Raw genomic sequence first — 26304 nt, 5'->3', positions numbered from 1 at the left:
CAACAGTCAAAGCACTACGTTCAGGAGCTTTTAAGAAGTCATTGTAATGTTTTTCTACTTCAAATAATGGTAGTACCACTCTCGATGCCTTCAAAGCCAGGATACTGTCTATTAAATATAATCAAGCTATGTTGCATAGTGTTAAGAAAGAAGTCACTTGATGGTGTTGCTAGTCTTAGTAAGTACAGCCATATTTAATGGCAAATTGGTATCATTTGCAGAAATTATTAAAAAGGATCTTCATATCAAGAGGCTTTCTGTTAAATTTGATCAAATTTTGTTCAGTGTGTTTAAAAAGTTCACATTTTTTCTTTCTTTTTCTTCTTTGTATGGTGGTCATAATTCGTGGTTGAGCAACATCATTTGTATGAACCCTAAAGCCTTTCATGGCCGAATGCTTTCAATCAAATTTGGTCAAATTAGTGTTTTAGATGAAATCAAGTGAATTTATTTTATTTATCGCAATAGCAACGATAACTGATGTCATAATATGTACAGCTCTGAAAGCACTTCATGTTTTGATGCTGTCAAATATGGTCAAATTCTGTTAAGCACACCTTAAGACAAAGTTGTTTTAATGTTATTTGTTTTTTTGTAAAAACAGCCATGTTTGATAGTGGAATGGCATCATTTTGAATTATCTTGCCAAGTTATTGACAAAGTCATTTAAAGGTTAGTCTATTTTAAGCAATGGCAGCCATACTGGATGGTAAATGGGCATCATTTGTACAAAATTAATACAAGTTTATCATGACAAAATGCTTTCTATTCAATCTGTTTAAATTATTTTCAGCAATTTTTTGATGAAGTTTTTTTTTTAAGTTATTTTTCTCTGTTTAGTAATGGAGGCCATAATGGATGATAAATCACCTCCATTTGCAAGCAAGAGACCCAAGTGGGTCTGATATCTCTCATCAGGTTTACATACCATAACAGCTGACTATTCCACTAAGCAATATTAGGCAGTTTTTTAAAGAAAACATCCTATGCAAACTATCTCCTACCATGCTGATTTTACCTATCTTACTACATCTCCATTGAAATTTGTTTATAAAAGATTTATGGCATAATTAATAAGCAGTCTCTTGCTCATAATCAATATACATTCAAGATCTTGATGATAATAAATGAAACAGGTAAAAGTATGGCTTCAGGAGAGGTAAGAAGCCCAGTCAATCGGCTTTCAAATACTGTGATGTCCACAAAAGCATTCCTAGATTAAACTTTAGATAACACATGATCCCACCTGTAAAATGTCATGATTAGGTTAGAAATTCAAACCTGTGCAAAATATGAAGCTTCTGAGTAGAACCATGTAACAGATTCTATTAGCTCTGGGTCTAAGACCACAGTTGGTTATAATGGTACATACAATAATATAATCCTGCAAGTTATCTAGAAACATCATAAAGCACAGCAATAGTGATTTCTGTGTGGTCCAGTATATTAGATGCTGAATAAGGGACCAATGTTAATTCTGTTTACCTTATTAAACTCATCCTGGTATAGAGCTATTGCAGTAGCTGGGATTATCATGAACAGACTGTTGTAGAACAGTAGGCCATACATGCCCAACTCCTGAAATGAACAAGATAAACTTTATATTTGGATGCATTTGGGTTTAATAGCACATCTGCACAACAGTGACTACATGGTCCTATAAAGACCGTAAAATGTTAACATAATGAATTGCTCATAAAAACATTTAGGAAGATAAACCCTTCCAAAAGAATATAAACATGAAGTAATAAACGACAAAAGGTAAAGCTATAAAAATTCTGTAAAATGTATTTATCATAATAAATACAGCTAAATATTACTTTTACTCAGAATATATATATATATATATATATATATATATATATATATATATATATATATATATATATATATATATATATATATATATATATATATAATACTTTTACTCAGAAAGTCCAATATTTTCTCTGGTGACATATCAGCATCAAGTTTAGAGTGTGGAAGTCAATACACCTGTTAAAAATGCATTCCAATGTCAGTGGCCATTTACAGGGTATGGATCAAGACTGACCCTTCAGAAGGCATTCAAGGGTCAAGTATATGTGCTCTATACTCAATCATCATGATACTACTTCATCTCTACAACTTGTAATCTACAGCTGTAGTAGCATTAGTAGCAGGAACAGCAGTAGCAGTAGTAGTAGTATAAGCAGCAGCAGCAGTAGTAGTAGCAGTTGTTGAGGTACACTGACCACTCACTATGAAGTTTCTTAGTTAATCAAATGAATGTCCCAAGTCCAGCTCATCCCTTTTTTAACACACACACAGAGCTCACAACTAATTATGATTAAAGAAGAACTGACTTGTACCAAAATAATTAGACCTTGTGAAACCTATGCTTGTTCAAAAAAGAACTGTGAAAATCAATGCTCAAATAAAACCTTACAAATAAAATTCATTGTTTTTCCATCAAGAAATGTTACTCCGATCCTATGATACTGACTTCTAATGAGGGAAATATCTCCTGATTAAATCTTTCTCAATATTGTTTATTCAAGAGCATCATATGTTGACAAGGTCTAATTTGACGCATATAATCAAAGAGGAAAACATAAGCGATTTAAAAAATAACCTTTGGAATTGATGGACATGGAACCAGCAACTTCTGTAAACATAAACATTTGTTGAGGATTTAATAATTCCATATCCAAAAAATTAAATCCACCTTGAAAATAAATATTATTGGTTCAGTGTTACAGTAAACAGTAAAACTTCATGACATCCTTTCCTGTCCAAATCATCCATTTACCCCATAACTAAAAAATTCTATCACCTTCAATATTTCTGATTTTACAGTATTAAGACAAACAGCACAAACGTCTGAAAAAGTTTATGGCTCTCTCAAAAAATGACTGGTTTCACACTGCCAAGCAGGTGGTAATTTTAAAAGCAAAAAATGGCTGGGTTCACTCTTCCAAGCAGGTGGTAATTTTAAATGCAAAAAATGGCTGGTTTCACACTGCCAAGCAGATGGTAATTTTAAATGCAAAAAATGGCTGGTTTCACTCTGCCAAGCTGGTGGTAATTTTAAGTGCAAAAAATGGCTGGTTTCACACTGCCAAGCAGGTGGTAATTTTAAATGCAAAAAATGGCTGGTTTCACACTGCCAAGCAGGTGGTAATTTTAAATGCAAAAAATGGCTGGTTTCACAATGCCAAGCAGGTGGTAATTTTAAGTGCAAAAAATGGCTGGTTTCACAATGCCAAGCAGGTGGTAATTTTAAATGCAAAAGATGGCTGGTTTCACACTGCCAAGCAGGTGGTAATTTTAAATGCAAAAAATGGCTGGTTTCACACTGCCAAGCAGGTGGTAATTTTAAGTGCAAAAAATGGCTGGTTTCACACTGCCAAGCAGGTGGTAATTTTAAATGCAAAAAATGGCTGGTTTCACACTGCCAAGCAGATGGTAATTTTAAATGCAAAAAATGGCTGGTTTCACTCTGCCAAGCTGGTGGTAATTTTAAGTGCAAAAAATGGCTGGTTTCACAATGCCAAGCAGGTGGTAATTTTAAATGCAAAAGATGGCTGGTTTCACAATGCCAAGCAGGTGGTAATTTTAAATGCAAAAAATGGCTGGTTTCACACTGCTAAGCAGGTGGTAATTTTAAGTGCAAAAAATGGCTGGTTTCACACTGCCAAGCAGGTGGTAATTTTAAATGCAAAAAATGGCTGGTTTCACACTGCCAAGCAGGTGGTAATTTTAAATGCAAAAAATGGCTGGTTTCACACTTCCAAGCAGGTGGTAATTTTAAGTGCAAAAAATGGCTGGTTTCACACTGCCAAGCAGGTGGTAATTTTAAATGCAAAAAATGGCTGGTTTCACACTGCCAAGCAGGTGGTAATTTTAAATGCAAAAAATGGCTGGTTTCACACTGCCAAGCAGATGGTAATTTTAAATGCAAAAAATGGCTGGTTTCACACTGCCAAGCAGGTGGTAATTTTAAGTGCAAAAAATGGCTGGTTTCACACTGCCAAGCAGGTGGTAATTTTAAATGCAAAAAATGGCTGGTTTCACACTGCCAAGCAGGTGGCAAATTTAAACAAAGCAAGCCTCTTGATTACCAATAAAAACTTAGAAGTAGAAAATAAAAGAAAGCATATTTCTGACAATTCTTAGCAGAGACTTTTGTGTGTTGTCAGTTTGATCAGAGGAAAGTTGTCTTTGATAATGAAAACTAATTAAAAAATGAATTATTGTTACCCTAAGAATAAAATACAACTTTTTACAAGGATCCTTTGCAAATAACCTCTAGTTAACTGTCCCATACAGATGTGTTTTATGTTCATAATCTAAAGGGTGAGAATAAAAAGGATTTAAAAGCAATGAAGCAAAATATTCTTAATGCAGTTTTTGAAAACATGTAACTTAAATGCACAACAAAATCACAGATTGTTACTGAAAGCAGTTTCTTATAAGTATAAATCAAAGCACCCCTGTAATAGAAATATCATTCCATGAACTTACCATTTCATGTTTTGAACAAGCACTGATTTCCCCTCAAAAATTTGTTTCAGTTTAATTAGCTATAAGTAGGTGACTGTTAAAAATGGACAAGTTTGAATTTTGGACAGTGGTTTGCCTTAATTGACTGACAAGGTACTAGTACATTTCTTCCATATTGTTAAGTGCTTTATTGAAGTAGATAAAAACATACATCTTTATAAGTGGTGCCACCTTATACTGCAGTCAAATTACCAGCAATGCTATGTCATAGTGAGTATGAATGATGTAAACAAAGCTATTAAATATGAGTCCCTGAAAGAGACTGACACTCTACTTGGTGAAATTAATTTCCTAGAATTCAAGATAAACAAAGCTTTTAAATACAAGTTCCTGAAAGAGACTGACACTCTACTGAGTGAAATTAATTTCCTAGAATTCAAGATAAACAAAGCTATTAAATACGAGTCCCTGAAAGAGATTGACACTCTACTGTGTGAAATTAATTTCCTAGAATTCAAGATAAACAAAGCTATTAAATACGAGTCCCTGAAAGAGACTGACACTCTACTGGGTGAAATTAATTTCCTAGAATTCAAGATACGACCATTTCGTGATTTAATCTGTGTTGAAACCATCTCTGATAGTCTTCAATGATGACAAGACTATCCGATTAGCTGCTGTGGTGGCCATACTGGATGTCAGATTGGCATCATTTCAATTTGGGTCAAAGTAGACATCATTAGAAGTCTTTTGGTGAAAACCCCATTTTCAAATGATCATCTAACTGGAGGGAGTGGTGAAAACAAGTTTTCAAGACAACCATCATGGCAAGCATAATGGATGTACGGTTGGCACCATTTATTTTAGGACCAACTAAATAACACATAAAGTCAATCAGTGAAAACCTAATGCTGATATAGCCATTCATATTGGAGGAGTAACATAACATTTTCAAAAGAACCACCAAGGTGGCTACATTGATAGTTAGTCATTTTCATTTAGGACCAAATAAGGACCATAAAATCTCTTCTGATACAATCCCCATTTCAAAATTACTTTCTGTTTAAGAGGATTAGTGAAAACAAGATTTTCAAGATGGCCACATCAGATCAGCATAATTTTTAAAATTTATGATAAGCAAAACATATATATAAAGTCTTTTAGTGAAAAGCCCATGCTGACATGACCATTCATTAGGTGAAGCAGTGAAAACAAAATTTTCAAGCTGGCCACACTAGCAGCTATGTAATACATCAGACTGACTCCATTTTCATTTAGGATTAAATAGAAATAGTAAGAAGTCCTTTGGTGAAAATACCATCACAATATATGTTTTTGATTCAGCAGGAGTAACAAGATTTTAAAAATGGCTACTATGGTGGCCAGATTGGACATCTCATCAGCACCATTTTCAATTAGGACCAACTAGACATCATAAGTAGTCTTTTAGTGAAAACCTCATGTGGATATCACCATCCATTAAGGTGGAGTAGTAATAAACAATAACAAGATTCTTAAAATGGCTGATGTGGTGGTCATAGAAAAGGTTGTTCTATCCCAGCTTGTATCTCATCTAAATTCAAACAGTCTTTTTAGCAATGTACAATCTGCATATAGCCCTTGCCACAGTACTGAAACTACTCTTCTAAAAGTAGTGACATTCTCTCTGCGTTGGATAGCGGAAAGATTACAGTTCTCACCCTCCTTGATTTGTCTGCAGCATTTGACACAATAGACCATGATATATTACTTCACCGTCTCCAGCATGTATTTGGCATTCATGATACAGCCTTACTGTGGTTCAAGTCCTACTTGGTCAACAGGACACAAATTGTATCTGCAAATGGAATACACTCCAGCCCAGTTGATCTATGTTGTGGTGTTCCACAGGGGTCTGTTCTTGGACATGTTCTCTTCATTCTGTACATTCAGTCGCTCTCAAGTGTCATAGATCATCATCCAGTGTCTCACCAATTGTACGCTGATGACACCCAAATATACAAATCTAGCCACCCAACTGAAGTTGATGCTACCATCCAAGGTGTAGAGAGGTGCATTTCTGATGTGAAATCATGGATGACATGTAACAAGCTGTAGATGAATGATGATAGAACTGAGGCCATTCTGATCACAACACAAAGACTTTCTCATTCACACCCTTTACCTCAAACAATAAATATCAGCAACACCAACATTAAATTCACACAGTCAGTACGAAACCTAGGTGTTACTCTGGACAGTGCTCTCACATTGCACCAACATGTCATGAACATATGCAAGGCTGCATATCTTGAGCTGAGACACATCAGCTCCATTCACAAATATCTTTCAGTTGATGCTACTAAAACACTCATGTGTTCATTAGTACTTTGAAGACTGGACTATTGTAACTCAATTCTGTCTGGTTCATCTCAATATCTGCTCCAGAAACTTCAAAACATTCAAAACACAGCTGTTCGGATCATACTTAGAGTACCACGATCAGAGCACACCTCCCCGTTGCTCTGTACCCTACACTGACTATCCATTCAACCCAGAATCAAACACAAAATTTGTTCTCTGTGCTACATTTCACTGTCGGACTAAAGTCCAACATACCTATCCGACATCACCCATGTGTACATACCAGCAAGATGCTTAAACTCCTCTTCTGACAATCGCATACTCATTATTCCATGTATGAAAACAAAGTCATATGGACAGCGTTCTTTTGCATACCAGGGCCCAGCAACATGGAATGAATTGCCTACTGAACTCAGACACAAAGATACAGTGATCACATTCAAGAGGGCTCTCAAAACTCACTTATTTCGACTGCAAGAACAAACTTAAAGACCTAATAATGTTTCCTACCTTAAATATTCTCAGCATGTTTTTTTTAATGTTTTCTAATTTCATGGTGTTTGTTTTTGTAATCATATCATTATGTGTTTTTTATCTTATAGGTGTTGTCTAATGTTGTAAAGCGCTTAGAGCTTCTAAAGATTAGGCACTATACAAAGTCCTCATTATTATTATTATTATATTGGGTGTCACATCATCACCTCATCATTTGGGACCAACTTGACATCGCAAGTACTCTTCAAATGGAAACCTCATGTTGATATCACCATCCATTCAGAAGGAGCAGTGATAAGATTTTCAAGATAGCCCCCATGTGGCAACCATACTGCCACTGTTTTCATTTAATACTAAAAATACATCATAAGAATTTTTTTTGATAAAAACCGGATTTCATTATGAATTTCTGTTTAGAATTAATTTTGAAAACAATATTTTGAAGATGGCTGCCATATTGGATAACATATAGGTACCATTTTCATTTAGGACCAACTAAACATCATAAGAAGCCTTTCAATGAAAACTCCATGTTGTTAACATAATCCATGTAGGAGGAGTAACAATAACAATATTTTCAAGATGGTTGCTGTGTTGGCCATATTGGCTGTCTGAGCAGCAGCGTTTTAATTCAGGTATATCAGGATCATGGGATGAATGTCAGAGTAAAATTTCACAGAAATCCTCCAAGTAGTTTAGGAACAGCAATAACAAACTTATGTTAATCGACAGACTGATGACAGACAAAAGACCATCCTGAAAGCTCTTATATCCTATGACCAGTAGAGCTAAAATATGGTTAAAAACTTTTAAGTAGTTATGTCATTTTATCCCTATTAAAGTATCAATTTTCTTCCCAACTACAAAATCCTGCTATCACCATGAATATTTCTGATTTTACAGCATTGAAACATATAGAAAATTCCTTTAAAAAGTTACTGGTTCACACTGAAAATTGCTGGTTTCATGCCACCAAGCAGGTGGCAATTTTAAACACATAGTAAGCCTCTCGATTACCATCCAAACACATACATGAACACAACTTTGAAATCATTGCATTGCCAAAACTGTCATTCAATTAGGCAAAAGGAAGAACTGTGTTTATAAAATGAACAGGTATATATGACCCCTATTAGGTAAAGAAACTTTAGCTGTAATGCTGCCAATCCCCACTTTCACATTTTTTCTTCTACAATTTGCATTTTCTTATAGGTAAAATGTACAATCTGAAAATTAATTAAACACATTCCTCTTAAGTTTAGATGGGCTAAAAGGATGATGGGATGTATCAGTATACTAAATGTCACACTTTTATAAACTGTAAAAATCAGTACAGCACATTTAAAGTAAATATAACCCAGCAATTGACCAAATTGTGTAACCTGACTGCAGTAAAAAATCAAGAGAAACATGACACTGATTTTTGTACTTGTAGTATGGTGAAGTAAAGAGAAACATGACACTGATTATTTTATTTGTAGTTTGGTGAAGTAAAGAGAAACATGACACTGATTATTTTATTTGTAGTTTGGTGAAGTAAAGAGAAACATGACACTGATTATTTTATTTGTAGTTTGGTGAAGTAAAGAGAAACATGACAGTGATTATTTTATTTGTAGTGTGGTGTAGTAAAGAGAAACATGACACTGATTATTTTATTTGTAGTGTGGTGAAGTAAAGAGAAACATGACACTGATTATTTTATTTGTAGTGTGGTGTAAATGACAACATATATGCCTATTGTAAAAATATAAAAATGTAGAACTGCACAATAACATTATGGAAGACCCCACGAAATAAATTTAAACATATTGTAAGTAACCAGTACTACAAAAATAAAAGATAAATGGTTACAATTTTAATTACCTGTACATTCAATAAAGACAACAAACAGGAAAAAATATATAATCCTTAAAATATATGGTCAAAATATTTCATTTCCTCAAAAAGTCCAATACTGATTTTCAGCTGGAAAAGATTTCCTGTCATTGAGTTGACATAAAAAACGTCTGCCTCATTGGATGAAAGTTAATACATTCAAAATAAAAAAAACTTCTGCCTCACTGGATGAAAGTTAATACATTCAAAATAAAAAACTTCTGCCTCACTGGATGAAAGTTAATACATTCAAAATAAAACGTCTCCCTCACTGGATGAAAGTCAATACATTCTACATAAAACAACATCTGCCTCACTGGATGAAAGTTAATACATTCTACACAAAAAACTTCTGCCTCACTGGATGAAAGTTAATACATTCAAAAATAAACGTCTCCCTCACTGGATGAAAGTCAATACATCTTACATAAAACAACATCTGCCTCACTGGATGAAAGTTAATACATTAAAAATAAAAAACTTCTACCTCACTGGATGAAAGTCAATGCATTTGACTTAAAAAACTTCTGCCTCACTGGAAGAAAGTCAATACATTCTACATAAAAAACATATGCCTCATTGGATGAAGTCAATACATTCTATATCAAAAACATCTGCCTCACTGGATGAAAGTCAATACATTCTAGATAAAAAACTTCTGCCTTACTGGATGAAAGGCAATACATTCTACATCAAAAACATCTGCCTCACTGAATTCTGCCTCACTGGATGAAAGTCAATACATTCTCCATAAAAAAACTTCTACCTCACTGGATGAAAGTCAATACATTCTACATAAAATTACTTCTGCACCACTGGATGAAAGACAATTCATTCTACATAAAATTACTTCTGCCTCACTGGATGAAAGTCAATACATTCTACATAAAAACATATGCCTCACTGAACAAAAGTCAATATATTCTACATAAAAAAACGTCTGCCTCATTGGATGAAAGTCAATACATTTGATTTAAAAAAACATCTGCCTCACTGGATGAAAGTCAATACATTTGACAAGAATATGTCCCACTATTAGCAGACAGTGACAGGATATTCACTCTGGCCAAGGTAGTCAGGAATCTGTGTCCAACATGTGATCAACACAAAACCAGTTCATCCCTGTGATTTTTTCCTACATGATGGATGCCACTCTCCAGTGATGGGCTTTGATGTTCTGCAGCTTGTGTGTGGAATCTTCATTCGGCATACTCTGCTATAGTAAGTACGAAGAACATGCTGATTTGAATAATATTTGAGGTTTGAATATGTAATCTTCGATTTGGACATGGGTGACTGCAGGGCAGCTTTGGCTGTTTTATCCACCCTTTTGTTTAGTCTAACGCCAATAATAATAATAACTTTATTAAAAGAAAATCATTTGGACAACTGACCCATCTTCCATGAGGCCTTCTACAACTACATTTGTACAAATAAATAAATATATATATATATATATATATATATATATATAATGAAAAGTTTTACAAGACGAGGTGCCTTTAGACAACAAATGCTATTTAACACTAGACAGATGGTTCGAAACAGCTACAATAAAATATGCACAAGGCTTTAGATATTTTGTTTTCCAGATTGCATAAGCAAAATCATGTTTCTGGAAGATTTGCAATGGGTTGTAAAATTTCAGGTTTTGCAAGGCTTTAAACATGGAAAGAGAATAGAAAAATGTGACAGAATTTGATTTTGGAAAGCTTTCAATGTGATTCAAAGATCTGAGTATGGCTGTAATTTCAGCTGTAAAACTTTCTCAAGTATCAGGCCTGAAATGTATGATGGGGTGTTGCAAAGACAATACCAGTGTTGGCTCTATCTTTCAAACCATCTGTATATAGGGACGTGAGGACATAATAGGTGACTCATTTCAGTAAATTTACTCTGAAAATGAGAGGATTTGTTGAGGACTTTTTGAATCTACAAAGGTCAAGCTATTTTGGGAGGTCTTGGTAAGATGGTTACAATTTGGGAATAGGGAGGTCTGTAATATTTTTAACAATGATTTTGTTGCTGCTTTTAGGCTGAAAACGTCATTGAATGGACAGTGTCCAACAGATAAATAAAATAAAGCAATTTGAACTCAAGTATGGTTGAAAGATAAATTGGTACAGAAGCATGCATGGATCGATGAAAGGATGGATGGGTTGATAGATTAAAGGATGGATGGGTTGATAGATGAAAGGATGGATGGGTTGATAGATGAAAGGATGGATGGGTTGATAGATGAAAGGATAAATGGGTTGATAGATGAAAGGATGGATGGGTTGATAGATGAAAGGATGGACGAGTTGATAGATGAAAGGATGGATGGGTTGACAGATGAAAGGATGGATGGGTTGATAGATGAAAGGATGGATGGGTTGATAGATGAAAGGATGGATGGGTTGACAGATGAAAGGATGGATGGGTTGATAGATGAAAGGATGGATGGGTTGACAGATGAAAGGATGGATGGGTTGATAGATGAAAGGATGGATGGGTTGATAGATGAAAGGATGGATGGGTTGACAGATGAAAGGATGGATGGGTTGATAGATGAAAGGATGGATGGGTTGATAGATGAAAGGATGGATGGGTTGACAGATGAAAGGATGGATGGGTTGATAGATGAAAGGATGGATGGGTTGACAGATGAAAGGATGGATGGGTTGACAGATGAAAGCATGCACTCTGGATCAAAGATAGGGCAAACTAAAACACAAAACTGCATCAGATTCACATGTGAAGAAAAAAAATGTAGAGACCAACAACAAATTGAACAAAATATTTTACAAAGGTGCCAAGCTTTTCAAAATGTTCATGTCTTTAAATATACCACTTCAACACTATTTGGGCCACATATGACACTTACCTTCTAAGTTATTTATGTGGTTGCCCCCAACCCAACCCACACAGAAATACAGATATAGCAATATAAAATCCATCACAAGTCTAATGTCTCCCAACTACATGTAGTGAAACTGTATCAGAAAATATCTGAAAATGTAATTTTAATTGAAACATTTTAAATGTGGTCCCTTGACCCTTCTACTGGCATTAGACACAACAACTGAATGACACTTCTACTGGCATTAGACACAACAACTGAATGACACTTCTACTGGCATTAGACACAACAACTGAATGACCCTTCTACTGGCATTAGACACAACAACTGAATGACACTTCTACTGGCATTAGACACAACAACTGAATGACACTTCTACTGGCATTAGACACAACAATTGAATGACACTTCTACTGGCATTAGACACAACAACTGAATGACACTTCTACTGGCATTAGACACAACAACTGAATGACCCTTCTACTGGCATTAGACACAACAACTGAATGACACTTCTATTGCAGAGGTTCAATAGCAACAGAACTACAGCACATAGTTTTATGAATTTCCACCAGCAGTTAAGGTGCTGTTAAGGTGCGGATGTGGTAATGGAAAGACAAAACTGATAGCTGAACTGAATGAAAGACAGGCAACCGAAGGATGGAATAAAATACCCTCCACACTTTTATAAAATGCTTGTGAATATACAGACTCTATGTTTAACTGAACCATATTTCACCAAGACATTTGGAGGAAAACTAAGAAATAGTAAACTGACAAGTAACCATAACTAAAATCAGAGTTGATTTCAGAAGTATATGAAATGAAGGGTCTAGGTTTCTACTAACTGTCCATTTAACCAAAAATACTCTTATGTTAAATGTAAATTATTCATACACAGACAGCTTTAAGCATAAATTAAAACTGAAAATAAAGCTGCAGATGTACCAACTGTATATAAATCCCATTATTAATGTTTTCATAAAATATTACCCATAAAAAAATCAGAACAACAAATAAATTTGAGTCTTAAAACATTAAAAAATTTTAATAAACTGTGTAGATGGGCAATGAAACATAAAAATTTCATATAAGCTTTTTAAAATTGCTTCCTTTACCAATAAATATATATGAATGAAGAAAAGCATTAAGTTGTGCAATTATGGCTTACCTTCCCTTCTTCCATCGTGTCTTCAGACTAGGAAAACAAAAGTGTACACGGTCTCTACTTAATGTTATGTCACAAGCCAATTATGAAATTAAAAAAGACTATTTACCCCATGAATCTTACAAAATTCTAAAGCCTGAGTCCTTTTACCATCAACAATGACACAATCAAAATATGAGACAGACGAAGGAAACTGACATACATTGACTTGGCATTCAGAAAATATAGTCTGTTTCAAAAAACCACTGTGAAACAAAGTGTTAATTAAACTTGTGAATAATAATGAATTAACATCCTCATAGTTATTAAATTCATCAGGATAAGAGTGCATGTCTTATAATTTATTTTAAACTGCTGAAATGAGACTTGAATGTCCTTTCATAGCTAAGGAGATCCTATTATTTTCTGCCCATAACATTTGATTGACATGCAAATGAAATATATAGGTAAATATCTTATGTCTCAGTATTATGACTGTGTCTGGCAATGTGTGTTTTGGGTATTGTGAATTCAGCCTTATTTAATGCATGACAAAATGATTTTGACTGGTAATGTTTAGGTTATTGTAGATTCAGCCTTATACAATGTATGAGACACACATGATTGTGTCTGGCAATGTTTGGGGTATTGTAGATTCAGCCTTATACAATGTATGAAACACACATGATTGTGTCTGGCAATGTTTTGGGTATTGTAAATTCAGCCTTATACAATGCATGAGACACATATGAATGTGTCTGGCAATGTTTGGGGTATTGTAAATTCAGCCTTATACAATGTATGAGACACACATGATTGTGTCTGGCAATGTTTGGGGTATTGTAGATTCAGCCTTAAACAATGTATGAGACACACATGATTGTGTCTGGCAATGTTTGGGGTATTGTAGATTCAGCCTTATACAATGTATGAGACACACATGATTGTGTCTGGCAATGTTTGGGGTATTGTAAATTAAGCCTTATACAATGTATGAGATACACATGATTGTGTCTGGCAATGTTTGGGGTATCATAGATTCAACCTTATACAATGTATGAGATACACATGATTGTGTCTGGCAATGTCAGGGGTATTGTAAATTCAGCCTAAAACAATGTACGAGACACACATGATTGTGTCTGGCATTGTCTGGAGTATAATAAATTCAGCCTTATACAATGAATGAGACACACATCATTATGTCTGGCAATGTCGGGGGTATTGTAAATTAAGCCTTATACAATGTATGAGATACACATGATTGTGTCTGGCAATGTTTGGGGTATTGTAAATTCAGCCTTATACAATGTATGAGATACACATGATTGTGTCTGGTAATGTCGGGGGTATTGTAGATTCAGCCTAAAACAATGTACGAGACACACATGATTGTGTCTGGCAATGTTTGGGGTATAGTAAATTCAGCCTTATACAATGTACGAGACAGGCATGATTTTGTCTTGCAATGTTTGGGATATTGTATATTCAGCCAAATACAATGTTCAAGACAAGCATTATTTTGTCAGGCAATGTTTGGGGTATTGTAAATTCAGCCTAATATAATGTAAGAGACACACATAATTGCGTCTAGCAATGTTTGGGGTATAGTAAATTCAGCCTTATACAATGTATGAGACAGGCATGATTGTATCTGGCAATGTTTGGGGTATAGTAAATTCATAATAATACAATGTACGAGACACATATGATTGTGTCTGGCAAAGTCTGGGGTATTCTAAATTCAGCCTAATACAATGTAAGATGATTGTGTCTGACAATGTTTGGGGTATAGTAAATTCAGTCTTATATAATGTATGAGACAGGCATGACTGTGTCTGGCAATGTTTGGGGTATTGTAAATTCAGCCTAATACAATGTAAGATACACACATGACTGCATCTGGCATTGTCTGGGGTATTGTAAATTCAGTCTTATACAATGTATGAGACATGCATGATTGAGTCTTGCCTTGTATGTTTCAGTATTGTAAATTCAGCCTTATATAATACATGAGACATTTGATTGTGTTAGGCAATGTTTGTTTGGGATATTGTGTAATTAGCTTTAAAATGCATGAAAGACACAACAATGATATGTTTAACTGCACATAACATCTCCCCTGCTGCAAACAGTGAAGACCAATATCTGCTGTCATTAAATGCTTAGACCAATATCCGATGTCATTAAATGCTTAGACCAATATCCGATGTCATTAAATGCTTAGACCAATATCTGGTGTCATTAAATGCTTAGACCAATATCTGCTGTCATTAAATCTTTAGACCAATATCTGCTGTCATTAAATGCTTAGACCAATATCCGATGTCATTAAATGCTTAGACCAATATCCGATGTCATTAAATGCTTAGACCAATATCTGGTGTCATTAAATGCTTAGACCAATATCTGCTGTCATTAAATACTTAGACCAATATCTGCTGTCATTAAATCTTTAGACCAATATCTGCTGTCATTAAATGCTTAGACCGATATCTGCTGTTATTAAATGCTTAGACCAATATATGCTGTCATTAAATGCTTAGACCAATATATGCTGTCATTAAATGCTTAGACCAATATATGCTGTCATTAAATGCTTAGACCAATATATGCTGTCATTAAATGCTTAGACCAGTATCTGCTGTCATTAAATGCTTAGACCAATATCTGCTGTCATTATATGCTTAGACCAATATCTGCTGTCATTATATACATAGAACCACATCTGCTCTCATTGAAAGTACTTAGAGACATATCTACTGTCAGTTATTGCACTGAAAGTCACATCCACTCTCAGTTAATGTTCTTAGAGCCATATCTACTCTCAGTTAATGTTCTTAGAGCCATATCTACTCTCAGTTAATGTTCTTAGAGCCATATCTACTCTCAGTTAATGTTCTTAGAGCCATATCTACTCTCAGTTAATGTTCTTAGAGCCATATCTACTCTCAGTTAATGTTCTTAGAACCATATCTACTCTCAGTTAATGTTCTTAGAACCATATCCACTGCCAATTAATGTTCTTCAAGCCAGATCCACTGTCAGTTAATGTTCTTAGAGCCATATCCACTGCCAGTTAATGTTCTTAGAGCCATATCTACTCTCAGTTAATGTTCTTAGAACCATATATACTCTCAGTTAATGTTCTTAGAACCATATCCACTGCCAATTAATGTTCTTGAAGCCATATACACTGTCAGTTAACGTTCTTAGAGCCATATCTACTCTCAGTTAATGTTCTTAGAGCCATATCTACTCTCAGGTAATGTTCTCAAAGCCATATCCACTGCTAGTTAATGTTTTTAGAGCCATATCAACTGCCAGTTAATGTTCTTAGAGCCATATCTACTCTCAGTTAATGTTCTTAGAGCCAGATCCACTGCCAATTAATGTTCTTAGAGCCATATCCACTGCCAGTTAATATTCTTAGAGCAATATCCACTGTCAGGTTATGTTCTTAGAGCCACATCCACTGCCAGTTAATGTTTTCAGAACCATATCTACTGTCATTTAATGTTCTTAGAGCCATATTCACTGTTAGGTAATGTTCTCAGAGCCATATCCACTGCTAGTTAATGTTCTTAGAGCTATATCTACTGTCAGGTAATGTTCTTAGAGCCATATCCACTGCCAATTAATGTTCTTAGAGCCACATTCACTGCCAGTTAATGTTCTTAGAGCCATATCCACTGCCAGTTAATGTTCTTAGTGTTATATCCACTGTCAGGTAATGCAGGGCTGAGCAATTTTATTTTTAACCACTAGTGCAGGACAAGTGGTTTCAGAAAATTCACTAGTCCCACCTTTCTCTTCACTAGTCCCACCTTACTCGTCACTAGTCCCACCTTACTCGTCACTAGTCCCACCTTATTTTTCACTGGTCCCAAAATGGTAATCACTTTCCAAGATTTGATGAGATGTATGTGCTTAATCATAGAAAAATCAAACAAAACGATATACAACATAATTATTTCTGAAAAGAATTTAATTTTTCAAAAACATTGGTTGTTATACATTTGGCTTCTTCAGGTTCATGTATATATGTTTTAGCTGATGGATTTGAAAATATGTCCATGTATATGTCTGCCACCTGCACCAGCACTAAGCCAGCAGTTGATAGCTGTGTCTGGGTTAAAGTCCTCAAGCTCTGGTCCATTTGCAGAAATGTTCATTAGCATTTGTAAACTCTTTTGGTTTAAGGAATTCCTTAAAGAAGTCTTGATTAAGTTCATTGAACTAAATCCTCGTTCACACTCAGAAATAGCTACCGCACACTCAGTATCCGTCTTACGTTTTATCACTCCATTTTCAAACAAATTTACCTTCGCCGAATCGCCGTTATTACCTTACTTGCGAAAATAATTTAGCAAACTCATTTTATCCACATAGTAACTATCAGCTTGCTTGACAACTACTTCTAAAGTGATCATAACGTCAATTTTCTCTTTTAAATACAAACTGAAACAGCTCATTAATTAGCGTAATTGTTTCGCTTCAAACACAATATCGCACGGGAAGTTAATCATTTGTATAATCAATTATAAATTAAAGAATCATTACTGTCACTTAATCAGTTCATAAAGGAAACCAACACTGATGTCAGTAATATACCTTTCATTAATTTAATTACACTGACTCACTGGATTAAAATCATAGTGAGCCGCTCATTATGATCTAGATTGAGTAAACTCATTGCAACAAAACCGCTTACAACACTGCTAATTAATCATACTGGCTTTCTTTTGTTTGAAGTGTTTTGATTTGCCGATAATTTGGTCGCTTAGCCCAATATGCAGTCAAGCAGTAAAAGGATGTAAATGTATACACGAAGAGGGGTAGAATCAAGTATTCAGTATGCCCAGAGGGCATGATTGGCCAAATAAAGGCAGATATAGTGATTAAAGCATGAAAATAAGGACTAGCCTGACCTTTTTAAAAAGCACTTGTCCCGGACTAGTGACTTGGAAAACTGTACTTGTCCGACTTCAAAAATGACTAGTCCAGGACGTCGGGCTATGGGATTTGCTCAGCCCTGTAATGTTCTTTGAGCCATATCTACTGTTAGGTAATGTTCTTAGAGCCACATCCACTGCCAGGTAATGTTCTTAGAGCCATATCCACTGTCAGGTAATGTTCTTAGAACCATATCCACTGCCAATTAATGTTCTCAGAGCCATATCCACTGTCATTTAATGTTCTTAGAGCCACATCCACTGCTAGTTAATGTTCTTAGAACCATATCCACTGCCAATTAATGTTCTTAGAGCCATATCCACTGTCAAGTAATGTTCTTAGAGCCACATCCACTGTCAGTTAATGTTCTCAGAGCCACATCCACTGCTAGTTAATGTTCTCAGAACCATATCCACTGCCAATTAATGTTCTTAGAGCCACATCCACTGCCAGTTAATGTTCTTAGAGCCATATTCACTGAAAGTTAATGTTCCTAGATCTATATCAAATGTCAGGTAATGTTCTTAGAACCACATCCACTGCCAGTTAATGTTCTTAGAGCCATATATACTGTCAGTTAATGTTCTTTGAGTCATATCTACTGTCAGGTAATGTTCTTAGAGCCATATCCACTGCCAGTTAATGTTCTTAGAGCCATATCCACTGCCAGTTAATGTTCTTAGAGCCATATCCACTGTCAGGTAATGTTCTTAGAACCATATCCACTGCCAATTAATGTTCTCAGAGCCACATCCACTGCCAGTTAATGTTTTCAGAAGTATATCCACTGTCAGTTAATGTTCTTAGAGCCAGATCCACTGTCAAGTAATGTTCTCAGAACCATATCCACTGCCAATTAATGTTCTTAGAGCCACATCCACTGCCAGTTAATGTTCTTAGAGCCATATCCACTGCCAGTTAATGTTCCTAGAGCTATATCCACTGTCAGGTAATGTTCTTTGAGTCATATCTACTGTCAGGTAATGTTCTTAGAGCCATATCCACTGCCAGTTAATGTTCTTAGAGCCATATCCACTGCCAGTTAATGTTCTTAGAGCCATATCCACTGTCAGGTAATGTTCTTAGAACCATATCCACTGCCAATTAATGTTCTCAGAGCCATATCCACTGCCAATTAATGTTCTTAGAGCCACATCCACTGTCAGTTAATGTTCTCAGAGCCACATCCACTGCTAGTTAATGTTCTCAGAACCATATCCACTGCCAATTAATGTTCTTAGAGCCACATCCACTGCCAGTTAATGTTCTTAGAGCCATATCCACTGCCAGTTAATGTTCCTAGAGCTATATCCACTGTCAGGTAATGTTCTTTGAGTCATATCTACTGTCAGGTAATGTTCTTAGAGCCATATCCACTGCCAGTTAATGTTCTTAGAGCCATATCCACTGCCAGTTAATGTTCTTAGAGCCATATCCACTGTCAGGTAATGTTCTTAGAACCATATCCACTGCCAGTTAATGTTCTTAGAGCCATATCCACTATTAGGTAATGTTCTTAGAACCATATCCACTGCCAGTTAATGTTCTTAGAGCCATATCCACTGTCAAGTAATGTTCTTAGAGCCATATCCACTGTCAGTTAATGTTCTTATAGCCATATTCACTGCCAGTTAATGTTCTTAGAGCCATATCCACTGTCAGTTAATATACTTTGAGGCATATCTGCTGTCAGTTAATGCTAAAAGCCATATGTGCTGTCATTCAATATATTTGGAGGAATATCTGATGTCTGTTAATGCAAAGAGCCATATATGCCACAATTTAATGCACTGAGAGTCATACGTGCTGTCATTAAATATACATGGACATCTGCTGTCATTTTATGCACTTAGATTGTGCAGTAATAGAAATAAGTATTAATAACTAAATGAGTTTTATGTCCCAGTAACATAGAGCCATGTGAGCACAGTTGGTAGAGCACTGGATTCATAATCCAAGGGTTGTGGGTTTCAACTCATGTTGATGCCTGCCTGGACCAGCTCAGATCGGCCACCTTGGGAAATCAACACAGCTCCCATATCCATGGCATGATGAGACAATAGTGTTCAAAGTACTTTTAAAACCAATAAATAGCAATTTACTCCCACAAAAACTACATTTTAATAACCATTATGTATTAGCTTATATTAATGCATTGCTGAATCTCACCAGCTCAGTGGGACTAAGATACTGTAAGCTGTCGCCTAGTCAGCTTCCCAATATTGTCGTAAGGTTTTCTAATGCTTCCTGGATTATGGCTTGACAACTTGTTGGGCTGATACAACTGGACCCAAAGCATAAATATCGTCACTCTGGTGCACCAATGAACAAAGTTAAACTGACAAGAAAGTGGAGTGAGAATGCCAGATGGTGGCTTTCATGACATCATCCAAAGAAGGATATGTCAAAAGGACAAAGATACTTCAACAAATTCTGATCATATAGTCCTGGAGTTCTATGAAAGAAAGATCTCTCACAGTGAGAATTCCATAAGCTCTTTTAATAATCCAAACAATCAACTTCAAGATGGTAGCTGTTATGACCCTTTCTTCATTTCATTTAGATAGAAAGGACACTGAGCAAAGGAGTCTATTGTGATCATCCCCTAGAGAGATATGACTAAGACTAGGGATTTGACAGAAACACTAGCTACCAGATGTACATGAAGCTGATTCTTATCAGAAACCCTCAGCTGACAACAGAGACCAAAATCACAGTTACCACTGAAACATCAACAACCCTTTCCAGGGACAAAGGATAAATTTCACTCCATTTCCTTGCTGATGCTAGGTGTTTTCAGGGAAAGGCTCTCAAAGAGGCTTCACCCAGACATTCATAAGTAAGTTTAGATGGTGATCAAAAAACATACAATAGGTTCCATCTCAGCATTAACAAAATCTGAATGATATAGGTAGTCTGACCCTAGAGTTGGACCTTTAGAGAACTTATAAGTGTTAGAGAAAGTTGCTCCATAACCTTAAAAGGTACATTCTGAGCAATATTTTCTTTTAAGGGAAAAATAAGAAAATCTGCAAAAGAATTGGTTAAAGAGGGGAGTGGGACTGACAGAATCAGCACATTTCCTACTGCAAATTACAGAAAATTATCTCCTTGGCATCATAAACCTTGGAAATCAATTACCTTCTAGCCTGATCACTGCATTTGGCAACCTTGCTCAAAAACGAATCTTGGCAGATATATCATTAAGTAGGAACCATATATGAAGTTGGGGGATTCTGTGTGCATAAAGGACCCACTGTGCTGTGACAACAGATCCCTCCTCAGTGATAATTCCCTTGGATTATCCAACAGGTCAAGGGGGTCAATGAATCATGATTACTGGGCCACAGGGGCACTATCAAGATGAGCAATGACTTTTAAGTCCAAAGAGTGGAGAACATGATGAATTAATCTGAAAGATGGGAAGGCATAAGCATGCATTTGACTTAAGGCATCTGCAACCCTCTGGTCTAGCACATGAGAGGCTTAAAGTGGGAGTTTATTGTTCAGCTTTCTTGCAAAAAAGTCCACAAATGCCCTTCCCAAAGATGCCAAGTATCTCTGCTAGTGACTGGTGTACAGACTGCTCTGTGAGAACTGCTTAACCCAATTTGGGCAAGATGTCTGCCAGGATATTCCTCTTGCTTTTAATATAGCCAACTGTGAGAATGATATCTGAAGAAGCTGTCAACTGGAGATGGTTTCAAACTTCCAAGATGAAAAAAAGGCAAAAGTGCAACTTTGGCAGATGAGGCATGCTAAAATTGACATTTTATCTGTAGCAACCATTATGTTGAGCTGTCTTAAGCATCTGATTCGCCCTTGAAAGTGCTTGAAATTCTAACCACATTTCTCAATTGTTGAAGCCTAGGGAAGCTCCTTCTGAAAACCACAGGCCCTACAAAACTATTTCTTGTGGCACAAGTTAAGTCCCCTAATGTGAATCAGAGGCAACAGTGCAAAGGATGGAGTGGAGGTTCCAGCATGTGAATTGGTTCTGTGGTCAGAAACCTCTCCTGTTTTATAACCAATCTGGATGATGAAGAAACATGGATCATAAGTGGGTCTGGAAAGATAGAAGGTCATTGTGAAGTCTCAAGTTTGCTAGAAGCAAGAATTACAGGAGCTGCATATGAAGCCTTCCTAGGGTAACTAAATCTGCTGCCATATTCCGAGTTCCCAGGACAGGGAGGTAGAAATGAGCAGCTAATGTCTTCTCATCATGTCTTGCTAAGAAAAAGTATTTGAGATTCTGTCTGGAAAAACCCAGAATGTTCTTTGAGTGGTGAGAAATTCATCCCCCACTTAAGAAAAATTCAGAGATGGGATAAGGTCTGCCATCTTCTTTTTGGAGATAAGGCCTAGTCAAGTGACTCTTCCAACTGGCATCTAGATCCCTCTGAGAGGCACATGCAATGATGTTATGCATCAATCATACATCAGCCAGTCATTGAAGTACTGGAGCATGAGAACTCCCAAGGATCTTAAATTAGCCACTATTACACCATTCGCCATGATCACGTTTAAGTAATGGAGGATGGGAACTCCCAAGGATCTTAAATTAGCCACTATTACACCATTCACCATGATCATGTTTAAGTAATGGAGGATGGGAACTCCCAAGGATCTTAAATTAGCCACTATTACACCATTCACCATGATCACGTTTAAGTAATGGAGGATGGGAACTCCCAAGGATCTTAAATTAGCCACTATTACACCATTCACCATGATGAAGGTTCTGGGAGTTGATGCTTGGCCAAAGGAAGAATCCAAAATCTCACAAAACTGCTGAAACTTTCTGTGGACTGGGAAGATAAGCATCTCTGAGGTCTATGGAAACTGCTCAGTCATTTGGCCTCCATCATTTCTCATTGAGGCAGTTGTCTTCTGCTTAACTGTTCTTCAACAGACATGATTTTGGTTCCTTAAAAACAGTAAATTGTGAAAGGGGAGGAGTCAGAGGGTTCTTCCCCAGAAGGATCTCAAGGGGGCAGTGCCCCTAATAAGAGGGTCCAGAGGGGTCTAAGGCCCCTGACCAAAAAAGGCATTTTTAGACTATGAAAGCATATAAAATTGCTACTGGTGGCCCTTATTAGCATAATATTTTGCAAAGTTGTTACTACATTTTTAAAAAATCTAATTTGAAAATAAAAAACAGAGCCAATTCTAAACAATAACGGAATAATTTCACTATGTTTAATATCAAATTAACTTATCCTCCAATAATATTAGTGCTAAAGTTATTGCATGTGCATGTTAGTGATCACACACCAATTGAGTCAAAATATTTTTAAAAATTTGCAGCACATATTACATGATATCACACTTTTCTCTTTTCAGAACAAATCTCTTTTTATTTTATTTCATAGCAAAATAGTAAAAGTTCTTACATACATCAATTACATGAAAATATTTATATAAATTCACATGTTCCCCCCCACACACACACAGACACTGGATACAACCTGTTGATCCTGATGTGACAGTCTTGCTTTTATTAACCTTTTTTATAACCTTGGCAAAGATTTTGTTTGCATTCCCTTCTGTAATTATTGATTTTTCTGGGTTCAGTGTTAAATTTCTTACTTTCATTCTCAACAAGTTTTTTTCTTTTTCTATGATCAACACACAAATGATGTAGCCTCTTCTGCAGTAGAACTAGGCATTGTGGCAGCCTCTTCTGCAGTAGAACTAGGCATTGTGGCAGCCTCTTCTGCAGTAGAACTAGACATTGTGGTAGCCTTTTCTGCAGTAGAACTAGGCACTGTGGCAGCCTCTTCTGCAGTAGAACTAGGCATTGTGGCAGCCTCTTCTGCAGTAAGAACTAGGCATTGTGGTAGCCTCTTCTGCAGTAGAACTAGGCAATGTGGCAGCATCTTCTGCAGTAGAACTAGGCATTGTGATAGCCTCTTCTGCAGTAAAACTAGGCATTGCAGTAGCCTCTTCTGCAGTAAGAACTAGGCATTGTGGTAGCCTCTTCTGCAGTAGAACTAGGCAATGTGGCAGCATCTTCTGCAGTAGAGCTAGGCATTGTGATAGCCTCTTCTGCAGTAAACCTAGGCATTGCGGTAGCCTCTTCTGCAGTAATAACTAGGTATTGTGGTACTTCTATGATCAATACACAAATGATGTAGCCTCTTCTGCAGTAGAACTAGGCACTGTGATAGCCTCTTCTGCAGTAGAACTAGGCACTGTGGCAGCCTCTTCTGCAGTAGAACTAGGCATTGTGGTAACCTCTTCTGCAGTAGAACTAGGCATTGTGGTGGTAGTCTCTTCTGCAGTAGAACTAGGCACTGTGATAGCCTCTTCTGCAGTAGAACTAGGCATTGTGATAGCCTCTTCTGCAGTAGACCTAGGCATTGTGATAGCCTCTTCTGCAGTAGAACTAGGCACTGTGATAGCCTCTTCTGCAGTAGAACTAGGCACTGTGGCAGCCTCTTCTGCAGTAGAACTAGGCATTGTCGTACTCTCTTTATGACCTGGGTTCTTACTGATCTTACTACACAACCGTAGTAACTGTGGCATTTTTTCTCTGGACCAGTTTATGCAGGTCTGTATGGTTGGGTGTGATGAGCCTACCAAGGCAAAGTTATTAATCCATCCCCCACATGTCTTGTTGATTCATGGATTACCCGGGATAGCTTCAATGTGTTCACTCATTATGGCAAGTAGAAATAATTGTGCTACTCTTTGGATTCTGATAGGAAGATGGCCCAGGTCTGTACTCTCTTAACCCATAAAAATGAACTAGTAATGTAGAAGATGTCAAAATAGTTCACAAGTTCTTCAGCCTCTGCTGGTTCCTTTGGTCAGATGTTACAGATGTCAACTATACCCACTGGAAATTGACAACTGGAAGCTACTGACAAGCTTTGCACATCAATACATTCTATATCCCTCTGAATGGAATGCCTCTCTGAATATCACCACTTCCTGATCCTGGCATACCATGTATAAAGGGAAATATTTTTGCTGTAATTTTTACAGAATTTCAGTAAAACTGGTGACTTAATGTCTTGCTTGTTTATATTTTTTTATGTTAATCAACCAAGTAAAATGTATCATTACATGTTTTTATATGTTAATCAAGACCCACTATGTACATGTAGCTAGAGATGTCAAAGTTTTGTGAAATTTCTACCAGGTACCTGCCAATCCTAATGATCAGTTACCCAGGTACCCAATCAAAGGGAAACTGTATTATATGTGGACCTGATCTGCCTTTTTGTAGGTTCACACATGCCAACCCCCAAGAGAGGTATAAGCGTAATTATTACAAATATAAGTCGTAAAAAAATTGTAATCTGAGCATACAAAGAGCAATCTACACATTACTTGTCATATTTACAGAAAACTGTATGAAAAATGTAAATATTTAGTTTATTTAATGTACATTATTTTTGCTACCTACCTTGATCTGCAGTTAATATTTTTGTGTTTTAACACTTCCATCACTGCTGATAAATATTAAATGCAATGTTTGGTGTGTGTGTGTGCATGTGTGTGTGTGTGTGCATGTGTGTGTGTGTGTCTGTGTGTGTGTGTGCATTTACATACGTAGTGTTTTACAGAACCGAAGCACAATAGTGGCTGTATGGTGCCAACAAGAGTTTGAAAAAAAGATGCTTTTTGCATCATGTGCAGCTGACACCAAAACATCAGAAATTAGATGATGACAAGAGAGCATGTAATTATAAATAAGATCAAAAGAATAGAATAAGAAAGTACAATAAACGCTGGAAAAATGCATGCATCTGGCTGAAGTATGACACAGGGAAGGATGTGACAGCAAACTTTCAACACAACCTCTTTTATGTTGATAAGAATATACAAATAAATTTTTGTTTCAATCTCTAATTACTTCTTTTGTTGTGTTTAATGGCTTAACTTTCAACAAAAAACCAAGTTTCATAGAAAAAATATCAAAATCCATGAATAATTCCAAAATGGAAATCATCAAAAGCAACAATGGATGTTCTAAAACTGTTTTGAATGGCGACAATGGATGTTCTAAAACTCTGTTTTAAATGGCGTTAAACCCCACAACAACTGTTTTGAAGGTTACCTGAATACTAGACATGCATTACATAAGACCAAGCAATGATGGAAGTGCATGCCTAGGTCCAGCACTGGGTGCAGACTGAGGTAGTTTATC

General features: G+C 36.2%; 1 protein-coding gene across 1 annotated transcript in view; it reads right to left on the bottom strand.

The window, feature by feature from the left end:
- Positions 1-26304, bottom strand: part of LOC149806577 (nucleotide sugar transporter SLC35D2-like) — an 89742-nt gene that overhangs the window by 28751 nt on the left and 34687 nt on the right. The window contains exons 8-9 of the mRNA XM_089954890.1: positions 13215-13241; positions 1486-1578 (exon numbers count right to left, since the gene is read on the bottom strand). Coding sequence (XP_089811016.1) covers positions 1486-1578; positions 13215-13241 — 120 coding nt within the window. The remainder of the gene's footprint in view (positions 1-1485; positions 1579-13214; positions 13242-26304) is intronic.

This window comes from Sinohyriopsis cumingii, chromosome 1 (assembly GCF_028554795.1).
Source record: "Sinohyriopsis cumingii isolate HCF-2022 chromosome 1, ASM2855479v2, whole genome shotgun sequence".
Taxonomy (NCBI): Eukaryota; Metazoa; Mollusca; class Bivalvia; order Unionida; family Unionidae; genus Sinohyriopsis; species Sinohyriopsis cumingii.
Note: the sequence above shows the minus strand (reverse complement) of the source record. Positions and strands in the feature narration are given on the sequence as shown.